Here is a 21,564-nt window from a genome sequence, read left to right as displayed (position 1 = left end):
ATCCATAGTGACCAAAACAGTAATAATGCCCCCGTTTGTGCCACACAAACTAAGAGTGTGCAGAAAGGTAGGATTGTGTGTGGGAGGTAGTTGGTCCACCTCATTAAGTAGATGGGTAGGTCTCCTCCATAAATTAGGTCTCTCAGTCGGTAGGTTCCCCCAGTAGGTAAGTTAGTACAGCCCCAATAGGTACATTCCTTAATAAGTGGGAAGACCCTCACAGTAAGTAGGTATGTTGGTCACCCATTAGGTAGGTAGATGCTTTATTAGGTAGCTAAGTCTCCCAGTGGGTAGGTTTCCTCAAAAAGCTGCTGGATCCTCCTAGTAAGTAGGTAGGTTCTCTCCAGTAGGTAGATCCTACCAGTAAGTAGGACCCCTAAGTCACGTAGTACGTCCCCCAGTAGGTATGTAGGTCTCAATTGGTTAAGTTGGAAGGTCACCTCAGTTGGTAGGTCCCCCAGTAGGTAAGTAGGTTGGTACACTCAGTAGGTAAATGAGTTTGTTACCTCATTCCGTAGATAGGTCAGCTTCCCGTATATGTTTCAACATAAAGTAAACAGTAAGAAAAAAACGTACTCTTCTTGTTTCACACTGAGCAGTAAAATCTTTGTCCTCCTACTCTCTGGTACAAGCTGAGTTATATATAAGGACACAGAAGTCTGGAGTTGCCCGCAGTCTCTTGTAGGCCGTAGGCCTAAAGCAGCCTGACCCACGTAGAGTAAGTGAAGGAGCAAGGAGTCAATGGCTTTCACAGCTGTCAGTTATGTATACCTAACAATGTGCATACAGTTAAAAATGGTAAGTACCTAAGTGTCATCGCTGCTAGTGACTACCGATCATCCTGGCTCGGATCTGTGGCACCAGGTAAAAATTATTTGGGTGGGTGCTTCCTGTATATCGAAAGGAAATGGACTGAGTACCATGGGTTGACATGGCAGAAAATTAGGGCAGGTGAGCAAAAATGTTTTTTTTTATAATTTTTTTATTTAAATCCCAGCCCAAATACATGCCTTGTTCTTTTCCACTGTGCTATTATGTTTGCTGAGCACTACAGCAATTTCTGACCCTTACTAAAATAATCATTCCTAACCAAAGGGCCATTGACTGTAACCCAGGCAAAATGGATATGATTAATAAACACTGGAGAAATTGGACAGAATAGGCCTACACACTCACTTAAGCCTAGTTAGCTGAAAAATCCTAATGCATCACTAGGATATATAGCCTACAGACATAGATAAAAGATGACACAACAACTATGCTGTTGTTAGACCTGGTGGTGCTGATGGTGTAAATGTATTCATGATAATCCTGAACTTCTCTATTTACAGGCTTTTGAAGTTCCCACTGCATAACCATTTGCACCACAACATAATCCGCTAAGTCCAAATACCAAATACACCTAAGGAAGAATACCCATATTTTGGGTCAAAAACAATCCTAGTGGCCTTAGAATAGAAGGCCTGTGTGATAATAGCATGGTGTCTCCCAGCTCATGTTCTCTAGAGAATCATTAGTATTATGCTCTAGACATTAAAATAAATACCGTCCACAAATCTAGCCAAATAGGACCTGAATCCTGATGTACCATATTTATCGGGGTATAACATGAAACAGCCTATTACACGAACCCTCATTTTTCCAAGGAAATTTGGCAAAAAAAAAAGTTTTTTTTACCCAAATATCCTTGGAAAAATTAGGGTGCGTGTATATTCCAATAAATCTTTCTGGCCCCGCAGAAGCGGTTCAATGATTAAAAGGGGCCACTTTAAATTATGTAACTGCAGTGGCTTCTGCGGTGCCAGAGTCCCGCCACCACCCGGTTCCCATGTCCCTCCCCATGCCCGGCTTTCATATTTACCTGTCGGCGCCATCTTCTGCAGGCTCCGTGGTCAGGGTGTGCATATGAGAGGCTTGAGAAAGGGAATTTATTCTCCTGAAATATCGCCTGATCTATGGTCGGCACTCGGATCTTCTGAGCAGCTCGACCTTCAGCCCACAGGAGATGCAATGAATCACGGCCAGGAACAGAAAACCTCGGAGAGGCTGGTGAAATCCTAAAAGTGCCAGATTGATTTTTGCTACTTTATCACTGGGTGACTATCCTTGCTGTATCCATTATATGCCTGTTTTTGTATGACAGTTGAAGAATTTATGAATAAAGTTATTGGATATATGCAATCCCCGCTTGTTTTGCATTCATTTACTACGTATTGTGTTGGATTTCGCCCTGTAATCAATCTGAGGAATCTGAACGATTTTGTAATATATTGTCACTTCAAGATGGAAGGCTTCTTAGAGATCTTTTAATGAAGGATGATTTGTTGATCAAAATCGATTTAAAAGATGCCTATCTGACAATAACCATCTATCATTCTTCTCAACATTGGCTCCAATTCATATGGAAAGACATAAAATTGCAATTCACATCCCTCCCATTCGGACTTTCTTCAGCCCCTTGGTGCTTTGCAAAACTATTAAAACCAGTGGTGGCTATTCTAAAATTTCAAGGCGTATGCTTGATAATTTATCTGGCGTCCTCTATTCATCTAGCTCACTTACACATGGAGTGGACTCTTTCTCTCTTAATGAACCTCGAGTTCCTTATCAATTACGACAAACCCATTCTGATTCCTTCTCAAGAAGTGGAGCTTCTAGGATTCCTGATCAACACTCATTCTACCCTATTGAGTCTTTCTTCAAAGAAATTGAAGACCGTCAGAAAGGAAATTCGTGTCCTACTTAACAAAGATCTTATATCTCTTCGAGCTACAGCTCGAATCGTGGGACTTCTTTCAGCTTCCATTCAAGCGATTTTCCCAGCACCACTACACTACAGAGCTCTCCAACAGTTGAAATTTCAACACTTGCGGATCAAATCCAACTTTCTTCCGAAACGAAAGGAGGACTTCTTTGGTGGCCCCATCCTATCTAAGATTGGAATGGCAAAAAATGATTCATTTCAATCCGGATTTGATTTTGGAATTGGATGCAAGTCTTACTGGTTGGGGCGCTTGTTACTCCTTCCATTCTACGGGAGGCAAATGGTCTCCTACGGAATCATCACTCCACATCAACTGTTTAGAGCTTTTAGCAGGATTTTTTGCATTGAAGAGCTTTGCAAAAAATATTTTAAATTCATGCATCTTGATTTGCATGGACAATATTCCTGTGGTACAATATATAAATCGTTTGGGAGGCACAAAATCAGAACTTTCTTTGGCAATTTTGTCTAAACAGAAATATTATTATTTTGAAGACGTAATACCTTCCGGGTCTATCCAACAGAGTTGCAAATTGGAACTCTCGCTATATAACCGATGTCAGCGATTGGAAACTAGATCCTTGGATCTTTCATCAGATCAATCTCCTATGGGGTCCTCTTCATCTAGACCTCTTTGCTTCTCACCTCAATCACAGACTTCCCCTATTCTTCAGTTGGCGCCCAGATCCGGAAGCCTTGGGAGTAGATGCTCTCCTCCAATTTTGGCCACCACAAAGACTCTATGCCTTCCCACCATTCATTCTCATATCCAGAGTATTATTTCAGGCGTCCATCCAGAATCAATGATAGTTCTACTAACCCCTTATTGGCCAACACAGTCCTGATTTCCCCAAGTTCTGAGTATGTCCATAGATTATCCAAGAATACTTCCATCCTTTCCACATCTTCTATTGGATCCTTTGGCGAATCATCATCCTCTCATCCTTTCACGTTAACTTCTTCTAGTTGCATGGTTAAAGGGGTATTCCAGGCAAAAACTTTCTTTTATATATCAACTGGCTCCAGAAAGTTAAACAGATTTGTAAATTACTTCTTTTAAAAAATCTTAATCCTTCCAATAGTTATTAGCTTCTGAAGTTGAGTTGCTGTTTTCTGTCTAACTGCTTTCTGATGACTCACGTCCCGGGAGCTGTCCAGCTCCTATGGGGATATTCTCCCATCTTGCAAGGGATATTCTCCCATCATGCACAGCTCCTGTGACGTGACATCATCATTGAGCAGTTAGACAGAAAACATCAGAAGCTAATAACTATTGGAAGGATTAAGATTTTTTAATAGAAGTAATTTACAAATCTGTGTAACTTTCCAGAGCCAGTTGATATATAAAAAAAAGTTTTTGCCTGGAATACCCCTTTAAAATCAGGTCAATCGACCTTGAGTCAGAATTTTCTCAAACAACTAGAAATATCCTCTCTGAAGCCTGGGTTCCAGGCACCCGGACCGCATACCGATCAGCACGGAAACTTTGGTCTGATTGGTGCATGCAACGGGAATTGGATCCCGTACATGCACCTATCTGTCAAGTCTGGAACTATTTATTAGCTTCCTTTTGAATCAGGTAAAGCTTACCGAACTTTTAATAAATACGGTTCGGCCATCTCTTTTTACCATTCTCCTATCAGTTCTATCCCCATTGGCAAGCATCCTCTTGTTTGCAAACTTCTTAAAGGTATACGTTTTAATTGTCCCCCTCTTCCCAAATATCACTCCACTTGGGAATTTAATTTACTTCTTCAACTTTTCTCCTCCTGGGAGGATAAGGATCTTACTCTCAAACTTTTATCTTTCAAACTCACTACTTTATTATGTCTTATATCCATTAAAAGTGTCTGATGTCAGAGCTCTGGATATATTCCATAGACATTACTCTCCTCAAGGTGTTACTTTCGACATTCATAGATGAACAAAAACAAATTTACAAAAAAATGTTATCCTTCTTTCCCTCATCATGATAAATTATGTGTAGTCAGATGTCTCAAATCTTATGAAAATAAAACTCAATGGGCCTCATTTACTAAGAGTGTCGGGTTTTTACTAGTGGGAAAAGTTGTTTCAGAATTGCAGGATTCCTCTCTATTTACTATTTGGAAAAGTCGGGAACATTTTCTGACCGGCTTTTTCTAGGTGGATATTTCCAGCCATTTACCAACAGGATTTTCTGTGAATTCAATAGTAAATCGGCCGGGTTGTGAAACCACGCCCCTTTTCAGATAGGCCGTGCCCCCTTTTCGGCTTTTCACAGTGCAATGTTGGGTTTGTCGGACTTTCCAGGCGCACACTGTCACACACTGGCTCAGACTGGCGCAAACATGTCTCAGACACTCTGCGCCAAAATACCTAACCAGACAAAAACTGGTCGGTTTCAGCTTAGTAAATGAGGCCCAATCTCTTCACCCCTCCACCCCTCTCATTCTCAACTTCTCATTTCCTACTGTAAACCTCACTTACCTGTTTCCTCTACTACTCTTGAAAGATGGGTCAGACAATGTATGATTTTTGCTAATACTGATGTCTCTATATTTCGTGCTCCGTCTATTTCTACAATAATCCTTCAAGCCGGGGTATCCATATCCTGGTCGTCTGTCTCCACTTTTAAGACCTTCTACTATAGACCTGAAACTCATGTCTCTATGTCTCTTCTTGATTATGCATAGTTATTATAATTTATAATCCATGTCCATTGTTTACAGAAATAGCTTTAAACCTGCATAATGCGAGGCCTCCTATCTTTCCATAAAATTGGAGATTTTCCTACCCTTGGTGATGGAAAATATAGATTTTATAAGAGACAGGAGGTGAGCATTAGCATATTAATTCCATCCAGATGCGACCTCTTCTCTTGACAACGTTCCTGTCATTCCTGTTTGGATCTTCAATTCTACTCACCTATTAGAATTCTGGAAAACTTCATGGCTTCTACTTCAAGTTATAGACTATCTTCAGTGAATTTAAGAAATACTGCTTCGAGACTTTTTATCTTGTTATGATTTATCGTAAAGAAAGAGGAAGTTACCTCAATTGCAGCTCCTTTTATAATATAGATACTCTGATTGGCTATTATCAATATGTAGCATGTTTGTATACACCATGATATCTAAGTTTTTTCTTCTTATTAATTGTTTGAAAAAACATTTTAATGTTAACTGCTAACTTTCTGCAGTAAAGGGAGAACTGCATAATGCTCGCCTCCTGTTTTTTTTTTTTTTTTTTTTTTTTTTATAAAATCCATTTTTTGAATCACCAAGGGTAGGAAAATCTCTAATTATTAATGTAGTGACATAATGGTCACATTCCCTTACATACACCATCTTGTCATGGAAGGCATCACTACACCGATGGCACAGACAGACCACTGATCAAGAGTGCAGAGCTGCAGTAATCTAATTATCAGAGTAGAAGTAATATCAGGTTAACAGTTCCCTACTTTAATGATTTTCATGTAAAAAAAAAAAAAAAAGCCAGAAAGTTGACAACCCCTATAAAGGGGTACTCCGCCCCTAGACATCTCATCCCCTATCCAAAAGGTGTCTGATTGCAGGAGTCCCGCCGCTGGGACCCGCAATCTCTGTGCAGCACCTGCCATTCGTTTAGAAAGTTGGGTGTGGATTGCAGGGGTCGTGACATCACGGTCACACCCCTCGTGGCATCATGCCACGCCCCTCAATGAAAGTCTATGAGAGGGGGCATGGCGGCCACCATGCCCCCTCCCATAGACTTTCATTGAGGGCACGTGGCGTAATGTAACGAGGAACCGGGTGTGCTGTCATGAGGGGTGTGGCAGTGACATCACAACCATGCCACCCACGCCAATCATTTGGAACAAAATGTTCCAAGCGCTGTGGCAGCGTAGTACCCCTTCAAGCCTATTTTTTTTAAATCCTGTAACAAATTATAACGAACAGTGTCAAACGCTTTTGCTAAATTAAAAAACACTACATCCACAGCAACCCCCTATCAAGGCTTCTACTCACCTTTTCATGCAAACAAATTAGATTGATTTGACAACTTCTGTTCCCAGTAAAACCATGCTGGCCATCCCTTATAATATCATTGCTTGCTATATATTCTTGTCTATGGTCCTTAATGAGCCCCTCAAATAGTTTTCCCACAATGGACATTATGCTTTCTGGTGTAAAATTTCCTGGGAAAGACCTTGAACCCTTTTGGAAGATGGTCAACACATTTGCCTAATGCCAGTCCCCCGGCACAATATCAGACACCAGATATTATTAACCAGGATACAGAAATAGCTGAGCTGTGTTTTCTAAGAACTTTGGTGTTTTCCTATTCTTCTCTGGAACCAATGTGCCATTAGTTGTGGTCAGTTATAAAACTGCGCTAAAACTGATCATGATAGAACTGATATATACAAACCCATTCTTAATGTGGATTTATGCTAGATGCTTTGTCTGAATCTCTAATGTATACTAAGAGCTCGAAATAACTCTCAGCCATGTGTGAATGCAAAAGTAGCAATGTGTGAGTATTTGCTGTCAATGGGCCATTGTCTATTTTTGTTTTAAAGGGGTTGTGCGCTGCAATGCAGTTCGGAGCCCCGCTCACAGCGTCCGGAAGTTCCTTACTCCAAACGCTGTGTGTGGGCTTCCGTGTTTGCAGCCGCCGGGCGTGACGTCACGCCTGGCCCCTTCGTGACGTCTCGCCCGCCCCCTCGTGAAGTCACGCCCGCCCCCTCAACGAAAGTCTATGGGAAGGGGGCGCGACCGCTGTCACGCCCCCTTCCCATAGACTTTGGTAGAGCGGGCGGGCGTGACGTCACGAGGGGGCGGGCGAGATGTCACGAAGGGGCCGGGCGTGACGTCACGCCCGGCGGCTGCGAACACGGAAGCCCGCACACAGCGTTCGGAGTAATGAACTTCCGGATGCTGTGAGCGGAGCTCCGAACTGCAGGGCAGTGCACAACCCCTTTAATGAAGGTTAGCTGCTTGCAGTTAACCTAAGTTGTGGGAGGAGTTATGGGAGCTATAATTACCTGGGTCCCCGATCCCAGGCAGCGTTCGGGTCAGGTTTTGTTCTCCCACCCAACCCTCCCTTTATTTAATTATTTATTTATTTGTTATTATTTACTTATTTCTCAAGTTATCAACCTTTGGGTAGCCCACTTCTTACCTTAGGCTAACCTTATTCTGCCGGCTGGGCACACTTCAGGCTTAGATATGGGTTATTGGTTACATTAGGGGTCCTACATTTATTAATATACTTCACCCTTTACGGAGAATAATCTGACCACAATTATTGTTTTTCAAGTTCTTCAGAGGTGTACTACAGCAGAAATGCCATCTGAGAAAAAAGGGAAAGAACAAAGAGGACGATGAGAGGTGATGTAGAAGGGCTGGGATGAGTGACAACGAAGAAAGGCATATAATGCGAAGCCATGATTAGGTATTGGGTAAGGAAGTTATAATACTTCTTCACACTGAGCGAGACTATATGGTCTCCTCATGCTGCTGCCAAGTCCAGGCTGTGTCCTTCACCCACTATATGTTCTCCCCATGCTGCCACCGCCTTTCCGCTGTGTCATCTAGCCACTGTATGGTCTTCTCATCCTGCCGCCACCTCCATGCTGGGTCATTTAGCCACTATATGGTCTCCTCATGCTGTCACAACCGCCACGCTGTGTCATTCAGGCACTAGATGGTCTCCTCATGCTGCCACTACCTCCATGCTGTGTAATTCAGCCACTATATGGTCCAGGGACGGACACAGACAACAGAGGGCCCCTGTGCAAAGAATATGCCTGGCCCCCCGGCCCCCCCACCCAGGTAATATGTTTGCTAGGTAAGCAGGTAGTACGTTTGCAAGTAGTAAATTAGGTAAGTAGAACATTCTCTAAGTAGGTAGGCAAGTAGTAAGTTTGCAAGTTATTTAGGCAGGTAGTAAGTTCAGTTGGTAGGAAGGCAAGTAAAAGGTTTGCCGCTAGGTAGGTAGGTTACCGTATATATTCGAGTATAAGCCAACCCGAATATAAGCCGAGGCCCCTAATTTCACCCCAAAATCCCAGGAAAAGTTATTGACTCGAGTATAAGCCTAGGGTGGGAAATACATCATCCCCCCCTGTCATCATCCAGACCCCCGTCAATAACACCCTCATCATAATCACCCTGTCATCATCCCCCCTTCATCATCCCCCCTTCATCATCACCGCCTGTCATCATCCCCCCTTCATCATCCCACACCCCCCCTTCATCATCCCCTTGTCATCATCCCCTTGTCATCATCCCACCCCCCCCTTCATCATCCCCTTGTCATCATCCCCACCCCCCTTCATCATCCCCTTGTCATCATCCCACACACCCCCTTCATCATCCCCTTGTCATCATCCACACCCCCCTTCATCATCCCCTTGTCATCATCCCACACACCCCCTTCATCATCCCCTTGTCATCATCCCCACCCCCTTCATCATCCCCTTGTCATCATCCTCTTGTCATCATCCTCTTGTCATCATCCCACACCCCCCTTCATCATCCCCCTGTCATCATCCCACACCCCCCCTTCATCATCCCCTTGTCATAATCCCACACCCCCCCTTCATCATCCCCTTGTCATCATCACCACATGTCGTCATCATCACCGCTTGTCAATGTCTGATACAGTGGTCTTTAACCTGCGGACCTCCAGAAGTTTCAAAACTACAACTCCCAGCAAGCCCGGGCAGCCATCGGCTGTCTGGGCTTGCTGGGACTTGTAGTTTTGAAACCTCTGGAGGTCCGCAGGTTGAAGACCACTGCGGCCTTCGACATCATCCAGCCCCCTCTCACCCCCTTTAGTTCTGTACTCACCTCCGCTCGGCACTGGTCCGGTGCTGCAGGACTGTCCGGTGGGGAGGTCGTCCGGTGGGATAGTGGTTATGGGCTGCCATCTTCACCGGGGGGCCTCTTCTCCGCGCTTCAGGCCCGGAATAGAGGTGTTGCCTTGACGATGACGCAGAGGGACGTTGGTAATGAACGTACCTCTGCGTCGTCGTCAAGGCAACGTGACTATTCCGGGCCCGAAGCTCGGAGAAGAGGCCCCCCCGATGAAGATGGCAGCCCGGAACCACTATCCCACCGGACGACCTCCCCACCGGACAGTCCTGCAGCACCGGACCAGCGCCGAGCGGAGATGAGTACAGAACTAAAGGGGGTGAGAGGGGCTGGATGATGTCGAAGGCCGCAGTGGTCTTCAACCTGCGGACCTCCAGAGGTTTCAAAACTACAACTCCCAGCAAGCCCGGACAGCCGATGGCTGCCCGGGCTTGCTGGGAGTTGTAGTTTTGAAACCTCTGGAGGTCCGCAGGTTGAAGACCACTGAGGGTGGAGAGTTCACTCGAGTATAAGCCGAGGTCGGTGTTTTCAGCACGAAAAATTGTGCTGAAAAACTCGGCTTATACTTGAGTATATACGGTATACGTTTGTTAGGTAGGCAGGAAAAGCATTTGGTAGGTGGGTGGCCACGTTACATTTGGTAGGTAGGCCCTTAGTCCAGTGTTTTCCAAACAGGCTTTGGCTGTTTGGGCATGCTGGGAGTTGTAGTTTTGCAACAGCTGGAGGCACTCAGGTTGGGAAACACTGGACTAAGGGCCCAACTACCCACCAAAATGCCACGTTCTGCTGCAAAACTCTAACTTCCAGCTTAAGACTGTCTGAGCATGCTGGGAGTTGTAGTTTTGCAACAGATGGAGAGACAATGTTTCGAAAACACTGCCGTAGTTAGTGTTTCCCAACCTGGGGGCCTCCAGCTGTTGCAAAACTACAACTCCCAGCATGCCCGGACAGTCTTAAGCTGGGAGTTAGAGTTTTTCAACAGCTGGAAGCACCTAGGTTGGAAAACAATGGACTAAGGACCTACCTACCAAACCTGAGTGTCTCCAGCTGTTGCAGAACTGTAACTCCCAGCATGCCTGGACAGCTGAAGACTGTCAGGGGAATGCTGGGAGTTGTAGTTTTGCAACAGCTGGAAGTCCCCAGGTTGGAAAATACTGACTAAGGCAGTATTTTCAAAACAGTGTCTCTCCAGGTGGTCCAAAACTACAACTCCCAGCATTCCCGGACAGTCCCGGATAGTTTTGCAACAGCTGGAGGCACACTTATTTGTAAACACTGGTGTAACACTGGAGGCACACTGATTTGTAAAACTGGTGCTGAAACAATGATGACACTGAGCGCACCGTGATTCACTGACCTGCATGAAAAGCAGAAGGCGGCGAACAGAGAACGGGACACCAATATTGGAGCAACGGGGGAGCATAGACAGTTGAGTTAGTTTCTTTTGGAATAATTTTCATCCCTGGCACAGTGGATAAAACTAAAATAAAATACTAAAAAAGCCAGCAAGTAGAAGTAAAACGTCAGTCTTTATTCAGGGTTCTTCCTTAAAAGCCTTCACGGTGGCAGACAAACCATGAACATATCAAAAATATGAAATATTGCACAAACAGAGGGGGGTCCCAAGCATGGCTGACGTGTTTCTGATCTATCGATCCTTACTCATAGCCTGTAGATCCTCAAATGAGGCACCCTTATATACTCCAGGGCTTATTCCCCATTCCCACAGGAAGGGGAGGGACAGGTCCACATCACATGTGCGCGTGATTAAAACAAAAACAAAAACATGGGACCAAACACAGATAAATTATTCAGAGACATATCAGTAATGTAATATTAAATCTGTTTTGCTATTTAGACCATGGGGTTGAATGCAATTCAAAAGATAAATCCACATGATTTCCCTATTGTGGAGGGATCGAATATGGTCACCTCCCCTTTTATTTAGGTTCACCTTCTCAATGCCTGAGAACCTGAGGGAAGTAGTGTCTGAATTATGATATATTAGAAAATGTTTAGATACGTTAGAAATGTTCGAGCTTAAAGGGTCTAATGTGCTCTTGCATGCGTTTTTTAAGGGACCTTTTGGTGGAACCCACATATGTTAAGTGACATTGTGTGCACATGATTTTATATAAAACAAAAGTGCTATCACAGTTTATAAAGTTGTGAATGACATGTCATTTGCCATCCACCGTACCTTCTGTTTTCTGGCATTTTTCGGCAAAGGGACATACCACACACCGCGATTTACCGCACTTGTGGAAGCCCTTGGTGCTAATCCACTGGGTGGTAGCACTAGCCGTGTCCACCATACTGGGAACAAGGAGATTGGATAGAGTAGGTGCCCGCCTCGCTGCAAATCTCACACCTGACTTTATAATCTCCCGTATCGTGGGAACTGTTGATAGCAAAGGTAAGTGTTTAATTACAATGCGTTTGATGTCATTAAATTCTGGACTGTACGTGGTGACAAATGTAGGACAATCTTGTGATTCAGTTGGTTGCTTACTTGTAAAAAGGGACTTTCGATCCATAGGATCCACTCTCGACCGAGCTTTTTTCAAGAGCCATCCAGGGTAACCTCGAGCCGCCAGGCGTGTGCATGCTGCATCAGTTTCCCTGCGGTACATCTCGGCGGAAGAACTGTTCCGCTTAATTCGTATAAGTTCACCTACTGGTATGGCTCTTACTGTTTGTTTGGAATGGCATGAATTCGCCCTTAGGATGGTATTGCCTGATATCTTTTTTCTGTAAGGATCAACCTCAATTTTATTTGTATCAGGGTTTCCACATAATAGGACATCCAAAAAGGGGGTTTCACTTTCACACCATGTGTGGGTAAACGTAAGATTGAACCGATTATTATTGATATATGTCATGAATGCATCAACGGTCAGATGGTCAGACGACCAAATGATGAACACATCGGATACATACCTCCCATACCATGCAAGGCATGTGGAAAATGGATTGGTGTCAGAAAAACTGCTCCTCCCACCAAAAAACTAAAAGCTTAGCCCGAGCTGGTGATGACTTTGCTCCCATTGAAGCACCCGTGCGCTGCAAATAAAAATTGTTACCAAACATAAAATAATTGTGTTTTAACACAAAATCTACCACCTCAATAATGTAATGTCTCAAATCCACAGAATATTTAGAAAATCTCATCAGTATATCCGAGATAGCTGATAATGCCAGGTTTTTCGGAATACTGGAATAGAGCGATTCAATGTCGCAAGTAAGCCACGACAGAGAATCGCTCCATGTCAATTCATCCATGATTTTTAGCAAGTGCTTAGTGTCCTTGATATAACTTGGGCATTGCATAACCAGAGGTTGCAGTACTGAGTCCAACCACTCGCATAGGTGCTCGTTAAGGGATCCGATCCCCGCCACGATCGGACGCATCGGCGGCGGGAATCGGTCCTTATGCAGCTTGGGTAGCGAGTGGAAGATAGGAATAATTGGAGCAGGCACGAAAATATAATCCACTTCTTTTTGGGTCAAAATAGATCTGGCTTTCCCCTCTTCCAACAGAGTCAACAGTTCTTTTTTTAAAAGGTTCAGTGGGATCCCCACAAAGTTTAAGGTAAGTTTTATCATCAGATAGTAGATTTTCATTTGAATTGATATACAGTCCCGTGTCCATACATACTACCGAGCTGCCTTTATCGGCGGATCGGATTGTCAAATTTTTGTTTTTCTTTAATTTCTTTATGGCAGCAGCCTCCTTTTTATTCAAATTAGGACAAGTTGTATTGGACATTACTTTTGATTGTAGATTAACCAAATCTTTCATGATAAGGTCCTGGAACCAATCAAAAATTGCTGGTCTGGTCTGTATGGGGTAAAAATTTTGGTTTTTAGTGGAGAAGGTATGTGCAGTATTCACTTCATTACAAATTGATTTCCCACTATTTTCAAGCAGACAGAGATCTCTAAAAGCAATTTGTTCTGCTAACGTATGCATTAGTGGTAAATCAGGGTTTATAGAAAGTTGAGGTGGGTCCGATGGTTCATCAGCATTTTCCACAAAAAAATGTTTCTTAACTGTTAAAATTCTCAAAAATTTATTTATATCCAAAATTGTCCGATAAACATCAAAATGATGTGTAGGAGAGAAACCCAGTCCTTTCCACAGGACCGAGGTTTCTTCATCTGTAATGATTTGTGCAGAAATGTTAATGACTTGAAAATCCTCTTTTATTACTTTTTCCGTTTGTCCTTGTTACGCTCCGAAGCTCTTCTTCCTATGTTTTCTGCCAACGCGCATTGCGATTCTTGTGAGTGTTCACATATTGCGGTTCTGAGTCCCCGCTAGTGTCCGTGGTATCTGAACAATCTGAATTTTTAGTAAACGCCTAAATTAAATTCACATGGAGCAATTCTCTGTCGTGGCTTACTTGCGACATTGAATCGCTCTATTCCAGTATTCCGAAAAACCTGGCATTATCAGCTATCTCGGATATACTGATGAGATTTTCTAAATATTCTGTGGATTTGAGGCACCTACTCACGCTTGGAACTATATATATATATACACACAAATCAAAAAATATGTTGCAGTCTCTTGTAATACCTTTTTTATTGGACTAACAGAATTTTGTAGAGACAAGCTTTCAGGATTCCTCCCTTTATCAAGTCCAATAGACAAGGACTAATGATCAAAGGACTTTATAAATTATCAGGGAGGAATCTCAAAAGTTTGTCTCTACAAAATTCTGTTAGTCCAATAAAAAAAGGTATTACAATCTGCATCACTGGACTAATATGGCTACTCACATTTACTATACAGATATACACATACCTGAAGATGGTTTAGAACCCTGTGATGTCACACATGCTTGTGATGATGTCACCGTAAGCTGTACAAGGAGGTGCGCGCCGGCTGCAGTCTCTTCAGTGTGTTTTGCATTCACAACCTGTGGTGCAAAGTGTTTGTTAGAGAGTTTCTATTTGCGATAGAGAATTCAAGATTTTGACCGTTCCTTTTCTGAAGAGAGAACCACAAGGTAAGTCTCAGCCTCTTCTATTCATAAATACACAGGGCTTTTTGTTTGACAGTTTTTTTTTATTGTTGTTGCTTTTTTTTTAGCAAAAAAAAAACAAGAAATTAATTTCCAAAATAAATAACAAAAGTTATATTTCTCATAGCATTGTGACAATACTTGGCTTATGCATTAAACATAATAAAACACACAGATAGTATCATGACCAGAGCTTTTTCTTGCAAAACTGCTAAAATGCAATTATGCCCAAAAAAGCCCCCAAGAAAAAGAGTCCTAATTCATGAAGTTCTAAAAGATATAAGTCTATGAGAAAGATTTGGTGGTGTAGTAAAAGAATAACAGAAAGATTAGGGCAGAGATATAATATTATATAATAGAATTCTGTGTGTACTAACAATAGAAATACTCCGGGTACTCCGAAAGGGAAAATTTTCAAATCAACTAGTGGCAGAAAGTCATAAAGGGGATGGATAGATCCCAATGAGGTGGGGTAGGTTCATTATTAGTAAATGTATATAGCAGGATAGCCCAATTGTATCTACAGTATGAAGTTCACATTGCCCAGTGACCATACAGCCAAGCCCTTACAATCCACCATTACTAGGACAGATTCAGGGTTGTCAGATATTACTAGGACCGGAGAGGTTCGAGTTTATCAGATATTACTAGGACCGGACAGGTTCAGGGTTATCAGATATTACTAGGACCGGACAGGTTCAGGGTTATCAGATATTACTAGGACCGGACAGGTTCAGGGTTATCAGATATTACTAAGACCGGACAGGTTCAGGGTTATCAGATATTACTAGGACCGGACAAAATCAGGGTTGTCAGATATTACTAGGACCGGACAGGTTCAGGGTTATCAGATATTACTAGGACCGGACAGGTTCAGGGTTATCAGATATTACTAGGACCGGACAGGTTCAGGGTTATCAGATATTACTAGGACCGGGCAGGTTCAGGGTTATCAGATATTACTAGGACCGGACAGGTTCAGGGTTATCAGATATTACTAGGACCGGACAGGTTCAGGGTTATCAGATATTACTAGGACTGGACAGGTTCAGGGTTATCAGACATTGGTAACCTCAGGGAAGACGTCTCCATATGAAACACTTATAGAGAAGCGTCTTCTTCTGAGGCTGCGATGGTCTTAGTGTTATCTTGTGGTTCTGTGCTGGACATTTCTGCTCTGTATGAAGGATCTATTGTATAATGACAGGAATGATGACATGTTGTCTAATGTGTTCACTTATCTCTCTCTCTCTAGTGTTTTCAGGCTCTGACCTGTGACCATGGCCTCTCCACAAGACCCATTGCTGAAGGAGGAGGAAGAAGCAATGGAGGACCATAGTGATATGGATGTAGAAAAGGGTGATATCCCTGAGAGGCAGAACCTGCCATCTCTAAGCGTGATGTCCACCGCACGTTCCATCATCACCGTAGTGATCCTCGCCTTTGTTAATTTGCTCATCTATGCAAATCGCTCCAGCGTGGCGGGGGTGCTGCCTTATATACAGAAAGCATATGACACCAATGCTAGTCTGTCCGGCTTATTGAATACATTGTTCATTGGAAGCTACGTGCTGGTCGCACCAATTGCCGGATATTTGGGCGACCACTGTAATAAGAAATATACTGTTTGCGCAGGAGTCATCGTTTGGCTGAGCATGACACTTACCCTGTCATTCATCCCTGACGGGTACTTCCTGCTCTTCCTGCTGACGAGTGGGCTGGTTGGGGCCGGAGAGGCGACTTTCTGCACCATCGCCCCCTCCATCATTGCAGACCTTTTTACAAGTGACCAGCGGACCCGCATGCTGAACGTGTTTTACTCCGTCATACCTGTGGGCTGCGGACTAGGATACATCATCGGGCCCAAAGTGACTGATGCAAAAAGGGGCGATTGGCACTGGGCATTTCGGGTCACCCCTGGCCTGGGCCTCATAGCTGTGGCTTTGATGATTTTGGTCACAAAGGAGCTTCCAAGAACGACTACAAACGGGAAGAAGAACAACAAATCCCAGAAGTTTGCCAAATGGGCGACAGATCTGAAAAAACTATTTAAAAATCGAAGCTTCATGTTAACCACCATGGGATCGACGGCGGTATCCTTCATAGTGGGAGCCATAGGTGTATGGGGTCCGTCATACCTGACCCATGCACGAACACTCCTACAAGAGAAGGACCCTTGCCGCGCTGAACCGTGTGACTATCACGACATCCTAATATTTGGTGTGGTTACAGTCGTTTCCGGCATTCTGGGAGTTGTAGTAGGGACGGAGATAAGTAAAAGATATCGCAAATCCAACCCACGGGCGGACCCGCTTGTGTGTGGATGCGCGATGATGCTCTCCGCCCCTTTTCTTCTGTTGGCATTGACTTTTGGCAACATCAGCCTCGTTGCCACCAACATCTTCATCTTCATCGGAGAGACGCTTCTGTCAGTAAATTTCACCCTCATATCTGACATTATACTAAAAGTAGTAACTCCGTGGAGGAGATCTTCAGCCCTGGCCGTGCAGATGACAATCTATCACCTCCTAGGTGACGCCGGCAGCCCGTACCTCATTGGCTTGATATCTGACACCTACGAACGAGGATATGCCAAATCCCCTCTTCTGAAATACCGCAGCCTGGAGTATGCCCTCATGACCTGCACCATAATGGCAGTCATCGGAGGGGCCTTCTTCATGGCCACGGCCCTATATATAGAGAGGGACGAAAAAGAAGCAGAGATGGAATCAGAACCTCCGTCATCCTCCTCCTCCTCACTGCTTCCTGCCGATGAGGACCGTGCTTCAGACTGAGGAAAAGTCATTGCTTACCTTTATCTCGTTTACTTCATTAAAAAAAAATTAAGAAAAAAATAACTGCATTTGTTCTATGTTCCACTTTACCCCTTATTCTCTACCCAGGGGCGGACACAGACAGCAGAGGGCCCCCCAAAACATCAATTGTTCAGCACCCCCCCTCCATGTGTCACTTACTCAGGTGGACCCCCATATGTCACTTGCTGTATAAGTTTCTAATTATTTATTAAGGCCTCCCATATGCCGCAGCTCATTCAAGCCCCCCACATTAGGTAGCATAGATTCCCAACATTAGGTAGCATAGATTCCCCACATTAGGTAGCATAGTTTCCTCACATTAGGTAGCATAGTTTCCCCACATTAGGTAGCATAGATTCCCTACATTAGGTAGCCGTTTCCCCACATTAGGTGGCATAGTTTGCCCACATTAGGTAGCATAGTTTCCCCACATTAGGTAGCATAGTTTCCCCACAAAAGGTAGCACAGATTCCCCACATTAGGTAACATAGTTTCCCCACATTAGGTAGCATAGTTTCCCCACATTAGGTAGCACAGATTCCCCACATTAGGTAACATAGTTTCCCCACATTAGGTAGCACAGATTCCCCACATCAGGTAACATAGTTTCCCCACATTAGGTAACATAGTTTCCCCACATTAGGTAGCATAGTTTGCCAACATTAGGTAGCACAGATTCCCCACATTAGGTAACATAGTTTCCCCACATTAGGTAGCATCGTTTCCCCACATTAGGTAGCACAGATTCCCCACATTAGGTAACATAGTTTCCCCACATTAGGTAGCATAGCTTTCCCACATTAGGTAGCATACTTTCCCCACATTAGGTAGCATAGTTTCCCCACATTAGTTAGCACAGATTTCCCACATTAGTCAGATTTCCCTCGTCAGACCCCGGTCGGCCGGAGGCAGACTCACTGTCTAAAGTGCGCTATTATACCCCGCAGCTGCTTTAGAACAGTGAGCAGCGGCGGCACCAACCCTACCATGAACCTACCAGGCACAAAAAAAAAAGGGGGCAGCAAAATGCCGCCCCTGAAAAGTGCCACCTGGGACTTATGGTCCCACCGGGTCCCATGGTAGGGCCGACCAGAGGCGGCTCTAGACTTTGTGAGGCCTTAGGCGAAACTTGAACATGAGGCCCTGCTTTATTTTCTGCTGAAATTACATGGTGGTCCGGCTGTGAGATGGTTATACTGTGACATCACTGTGTATTATCCCTGTACTGTGACATCACTGTGTATTATCTCTGTACTGTGCCATCACTCTGTGTATTATCCCTGTAATGTGACATCACTGTGTATTAACTCTGTACTGTGCCATCACTGTGTATTATCCCTGTACTGTGACGTCACTGTGTATTATCTCTGTACTGTGCCATCACTCTGTGTATTATCCCTGTACTGTGACATCACTGTGTGTATTATCCCTGTACTGTGACATCACTGTGTATTATCCCTGTACTGTGACATCACTGTGTGTATTATCCCTGTACTGTGACATCACTGTGTATTATCTCTGTACTGTGCCATCACTCTGTGTATTATCCCTGTAATGTGACATCACTGTGTATTAACTCTGTACTGTGCCATCACTGTGTATTATCCCTGTACTGTGACGTCACTGTGTATTATCTCTGTACTGTGCAATCACTCTGTGTATTATCCCTGTACTGTGACATCACTGTGTGTATTATCTCTGTACAGTGACATCACTGTGTATTATCCCTGTACTGTGACATCACTCTGTATATTATCCCTGTACTGTGACATCACTGTGTATTATTCCTGTACTGTGACATCACTGTGTATTATTCCTGTACTGTGACATCACTGTGTATTATTCCCGTACTGTGACATCACTGTGTATTATTCCTGTACTGTGACATCACTGTGTGTATCATCTCTGTACTGTGACGTCACTGTGTATTATCCCTGTACTATGACATCACTGTGTATATAATCCCTCCCTGTACTGTGACATCACTGTGTGTATTATCTCTGTACTGTGACATCACTGTGTATTATCCCTGTACTGTGACATCGCTGTGTGTATTATCTCTGTACTGTGACATCACTGTGTATTATCCCTGTACTGTGACATCACTGCGTGTATTATCTCTGTACTGTGACATCACTGTGTGTATTATCCCTGTACTGTGACATCACTGTGTATATTATCTCTGAACTATAACATCACTGTGTGTTATCTCTATACTGCAACATCACTGTTGATACTTACACTGCACTGTGACATCACTGTGTGTATTATCCCTGTACTGTGACATCACTGTGTGTATTATCCCTGTACTGTGACATCACTGTGTATATTATCTCTGAACTATAACATCACTGTGTGTTATCTCTATACTGCAACATCACTGTTGATACTTACACTGCACTGTGACATCACTGTATATATTAAGCCTGTATACCCTAATGCCACTGTACATATTTACCTTGCACTGCGAGTGACAATACAGGGTAAATATGCACAGTGACATCACAGTTCAGAGTTAATATAAACAGTAATGTCTCTGTACAGGGACAATAAACAGTTTTGCCACTACAGGGTTAATAAATGCAGTGTTGTCACAGTAGAGGGTAACTATACAGTGATGTCATTGTACCGGGAAAATATACACAGTGAAGTCAGCATTCAAGAATAATAAACCCTGTGTCACTACAGGGTTGTTATACACAGTGACATCAAATTACAGGATGAAGCACAGTGATGTCACAGTTTATTATGAAGTACAGTGATGTCACAGTTTATTATGAAGCACAGTGATGTCACAGTTTATTTTGAAGCACAGTGATGTCACAGTTTATTATGAAGCACAGTGATGTCACAGTTTATTATGAAGCACAGTGATGTCACAGTTTATTATTATTTATTATGAAGCACAGTGATGTCACAGTTTATTATGAAGCACAGTGATGTCACAGTTTATTATGAAGCACAGTGATGTCACAGTTTATTATGAAGTACAGTGATGTCACAGTTTATTATGAAGCACAGTGATGTCACAGTTTATTATGAAGCACAGTGATGTCACAGTTTATGATGAAGCACAGTGATGTCACAGTTTATGATGAAGCACAGTGATGTCACAGTTTATGATGAAGCACAGTGATGTCACAGTTTATTATGAAGCACAGTGATGTCACAGTTTATTATGAAGCACAGTGATGTCACAGTTTATGATGAAGCACAGTGATGTTACAGTTTATGATGAAGCACAATGATGTCACAGTTTATGATGAAGCACAGTGATGTCACAGTTTATTATGAAGCACAGTGATGTCACAGTTTATGATGAAGCACAATGATGTCACAGTTTATGATGAAGCACAGTGATGTCACAGTTTATTATGAAGCACAGTGATGTCACAGTTTATTATGAAGCACAGTGATGTCACAGTTTATGATGAAGCACAGTGATGTTACAGTTTATTATGAAGCACAGTGATGTCACAGTTTATTATGAAGCACAGTGATGTCACAGTTTATTATGAAGCACAGTGATGTCACAGTTTATGATGAAGCACAGTGATGTCGCAGTTTATGATGAAGCACAGTGATGTCACAGTTTATTATGAAGCACAGTGATGTCACAGTTTATTATGATTCACAGTGATGTCGCAGTTTATGATGAAGCACAGTGATGTCACAGTTTATTATGAAGCACAGTGATGTCACAGTTTATTATGAAGCACAGTGATGTCACAGTTTATTATGAAGCACAGTGATGTCACAGTTTATTATGAAGCACAGTGATGTCACAGTTTATTATGAAGCACAGTGATGTCACAGTTTATGATGAAGCACAGTGATGTCACAGTTTATTATGAAGCACAGTGATGTTACAGTTTATTATGAAGCACAGTGATGTCACAGTTTATTATGAAGCACAGTGATGTCAGTTTATTATGAAGCACAGTGATGTCACGGTTTATTATGAAGCACAGTGATGTCACAGTTTATTATGAAGTACAGTGATGTCACAGTTTATTATGAAGCACAGTGATGTCACAGTTTATTATGAAGCACAGTGATGTCACAGTTTATGATGAAGCACAGTGATGTCAGTTTATTATGAAGCACAG

The 21,564-nt window shown here is 43.1% G+C and overlaps 1 protein-coding gene across 1 annotated transcript; it reads left to right on the top strand.

Moving 5' to 3' along the window:
- Window positions 1-14,470: 14,470 nt before the first annotated feature.
- LOC130291170 (protein spinster homolog 1-like) lies at window positions 14,471-17,520 on the top strand. Its single transcript, XM_056539655.1, has 2 exons — window positions 14,471-14,624; window positions 15,895-17,520. Exon 2 carries the CDS (start codon window positions 15,920-15,922, stop codon window positions 17,432-17,434), a length of 1,515 nt encoding a protein of 504 aa, XP_056395630.1. The 5' UTR covers window positions 14,471-14,624; window positions 15,895-15,919; the 3' UTR covers window positions 17,435-17,520.
- Window positions 17,521-21,564: the final 4,044 nt, after the last annotated feature.

The sequence above is a fragment of the Hyla sarda genome, chromosome 9, assembly GCF_029499605.1.
Source record: "Hyla sarda isolate aHylSar1 chromosome 9, aHylSar1.hap1, whole genome shotgun sequence".
NCBI classification, from domain to species: Eukaryota; Metazoa; Chordata; class Amphibia; order Anura; family Hylidae; genus Hyla; species Hyla sarda.
The sequence above is the reverse complement of the archived record's forward strand: the minus strand, read 5'-3'. Positions and strand labels throughout refer to the sequence as shown.

Excerpts from the sequence above, each read along its gene's own strand:
- LOC130291170 (XM_056539655.1), top strand. The coding sequence starts at position 15,920 with ATGGCCTCTCCACAAGACCCATTGCTGAAGGAGGAGGAAGAAGCAATG.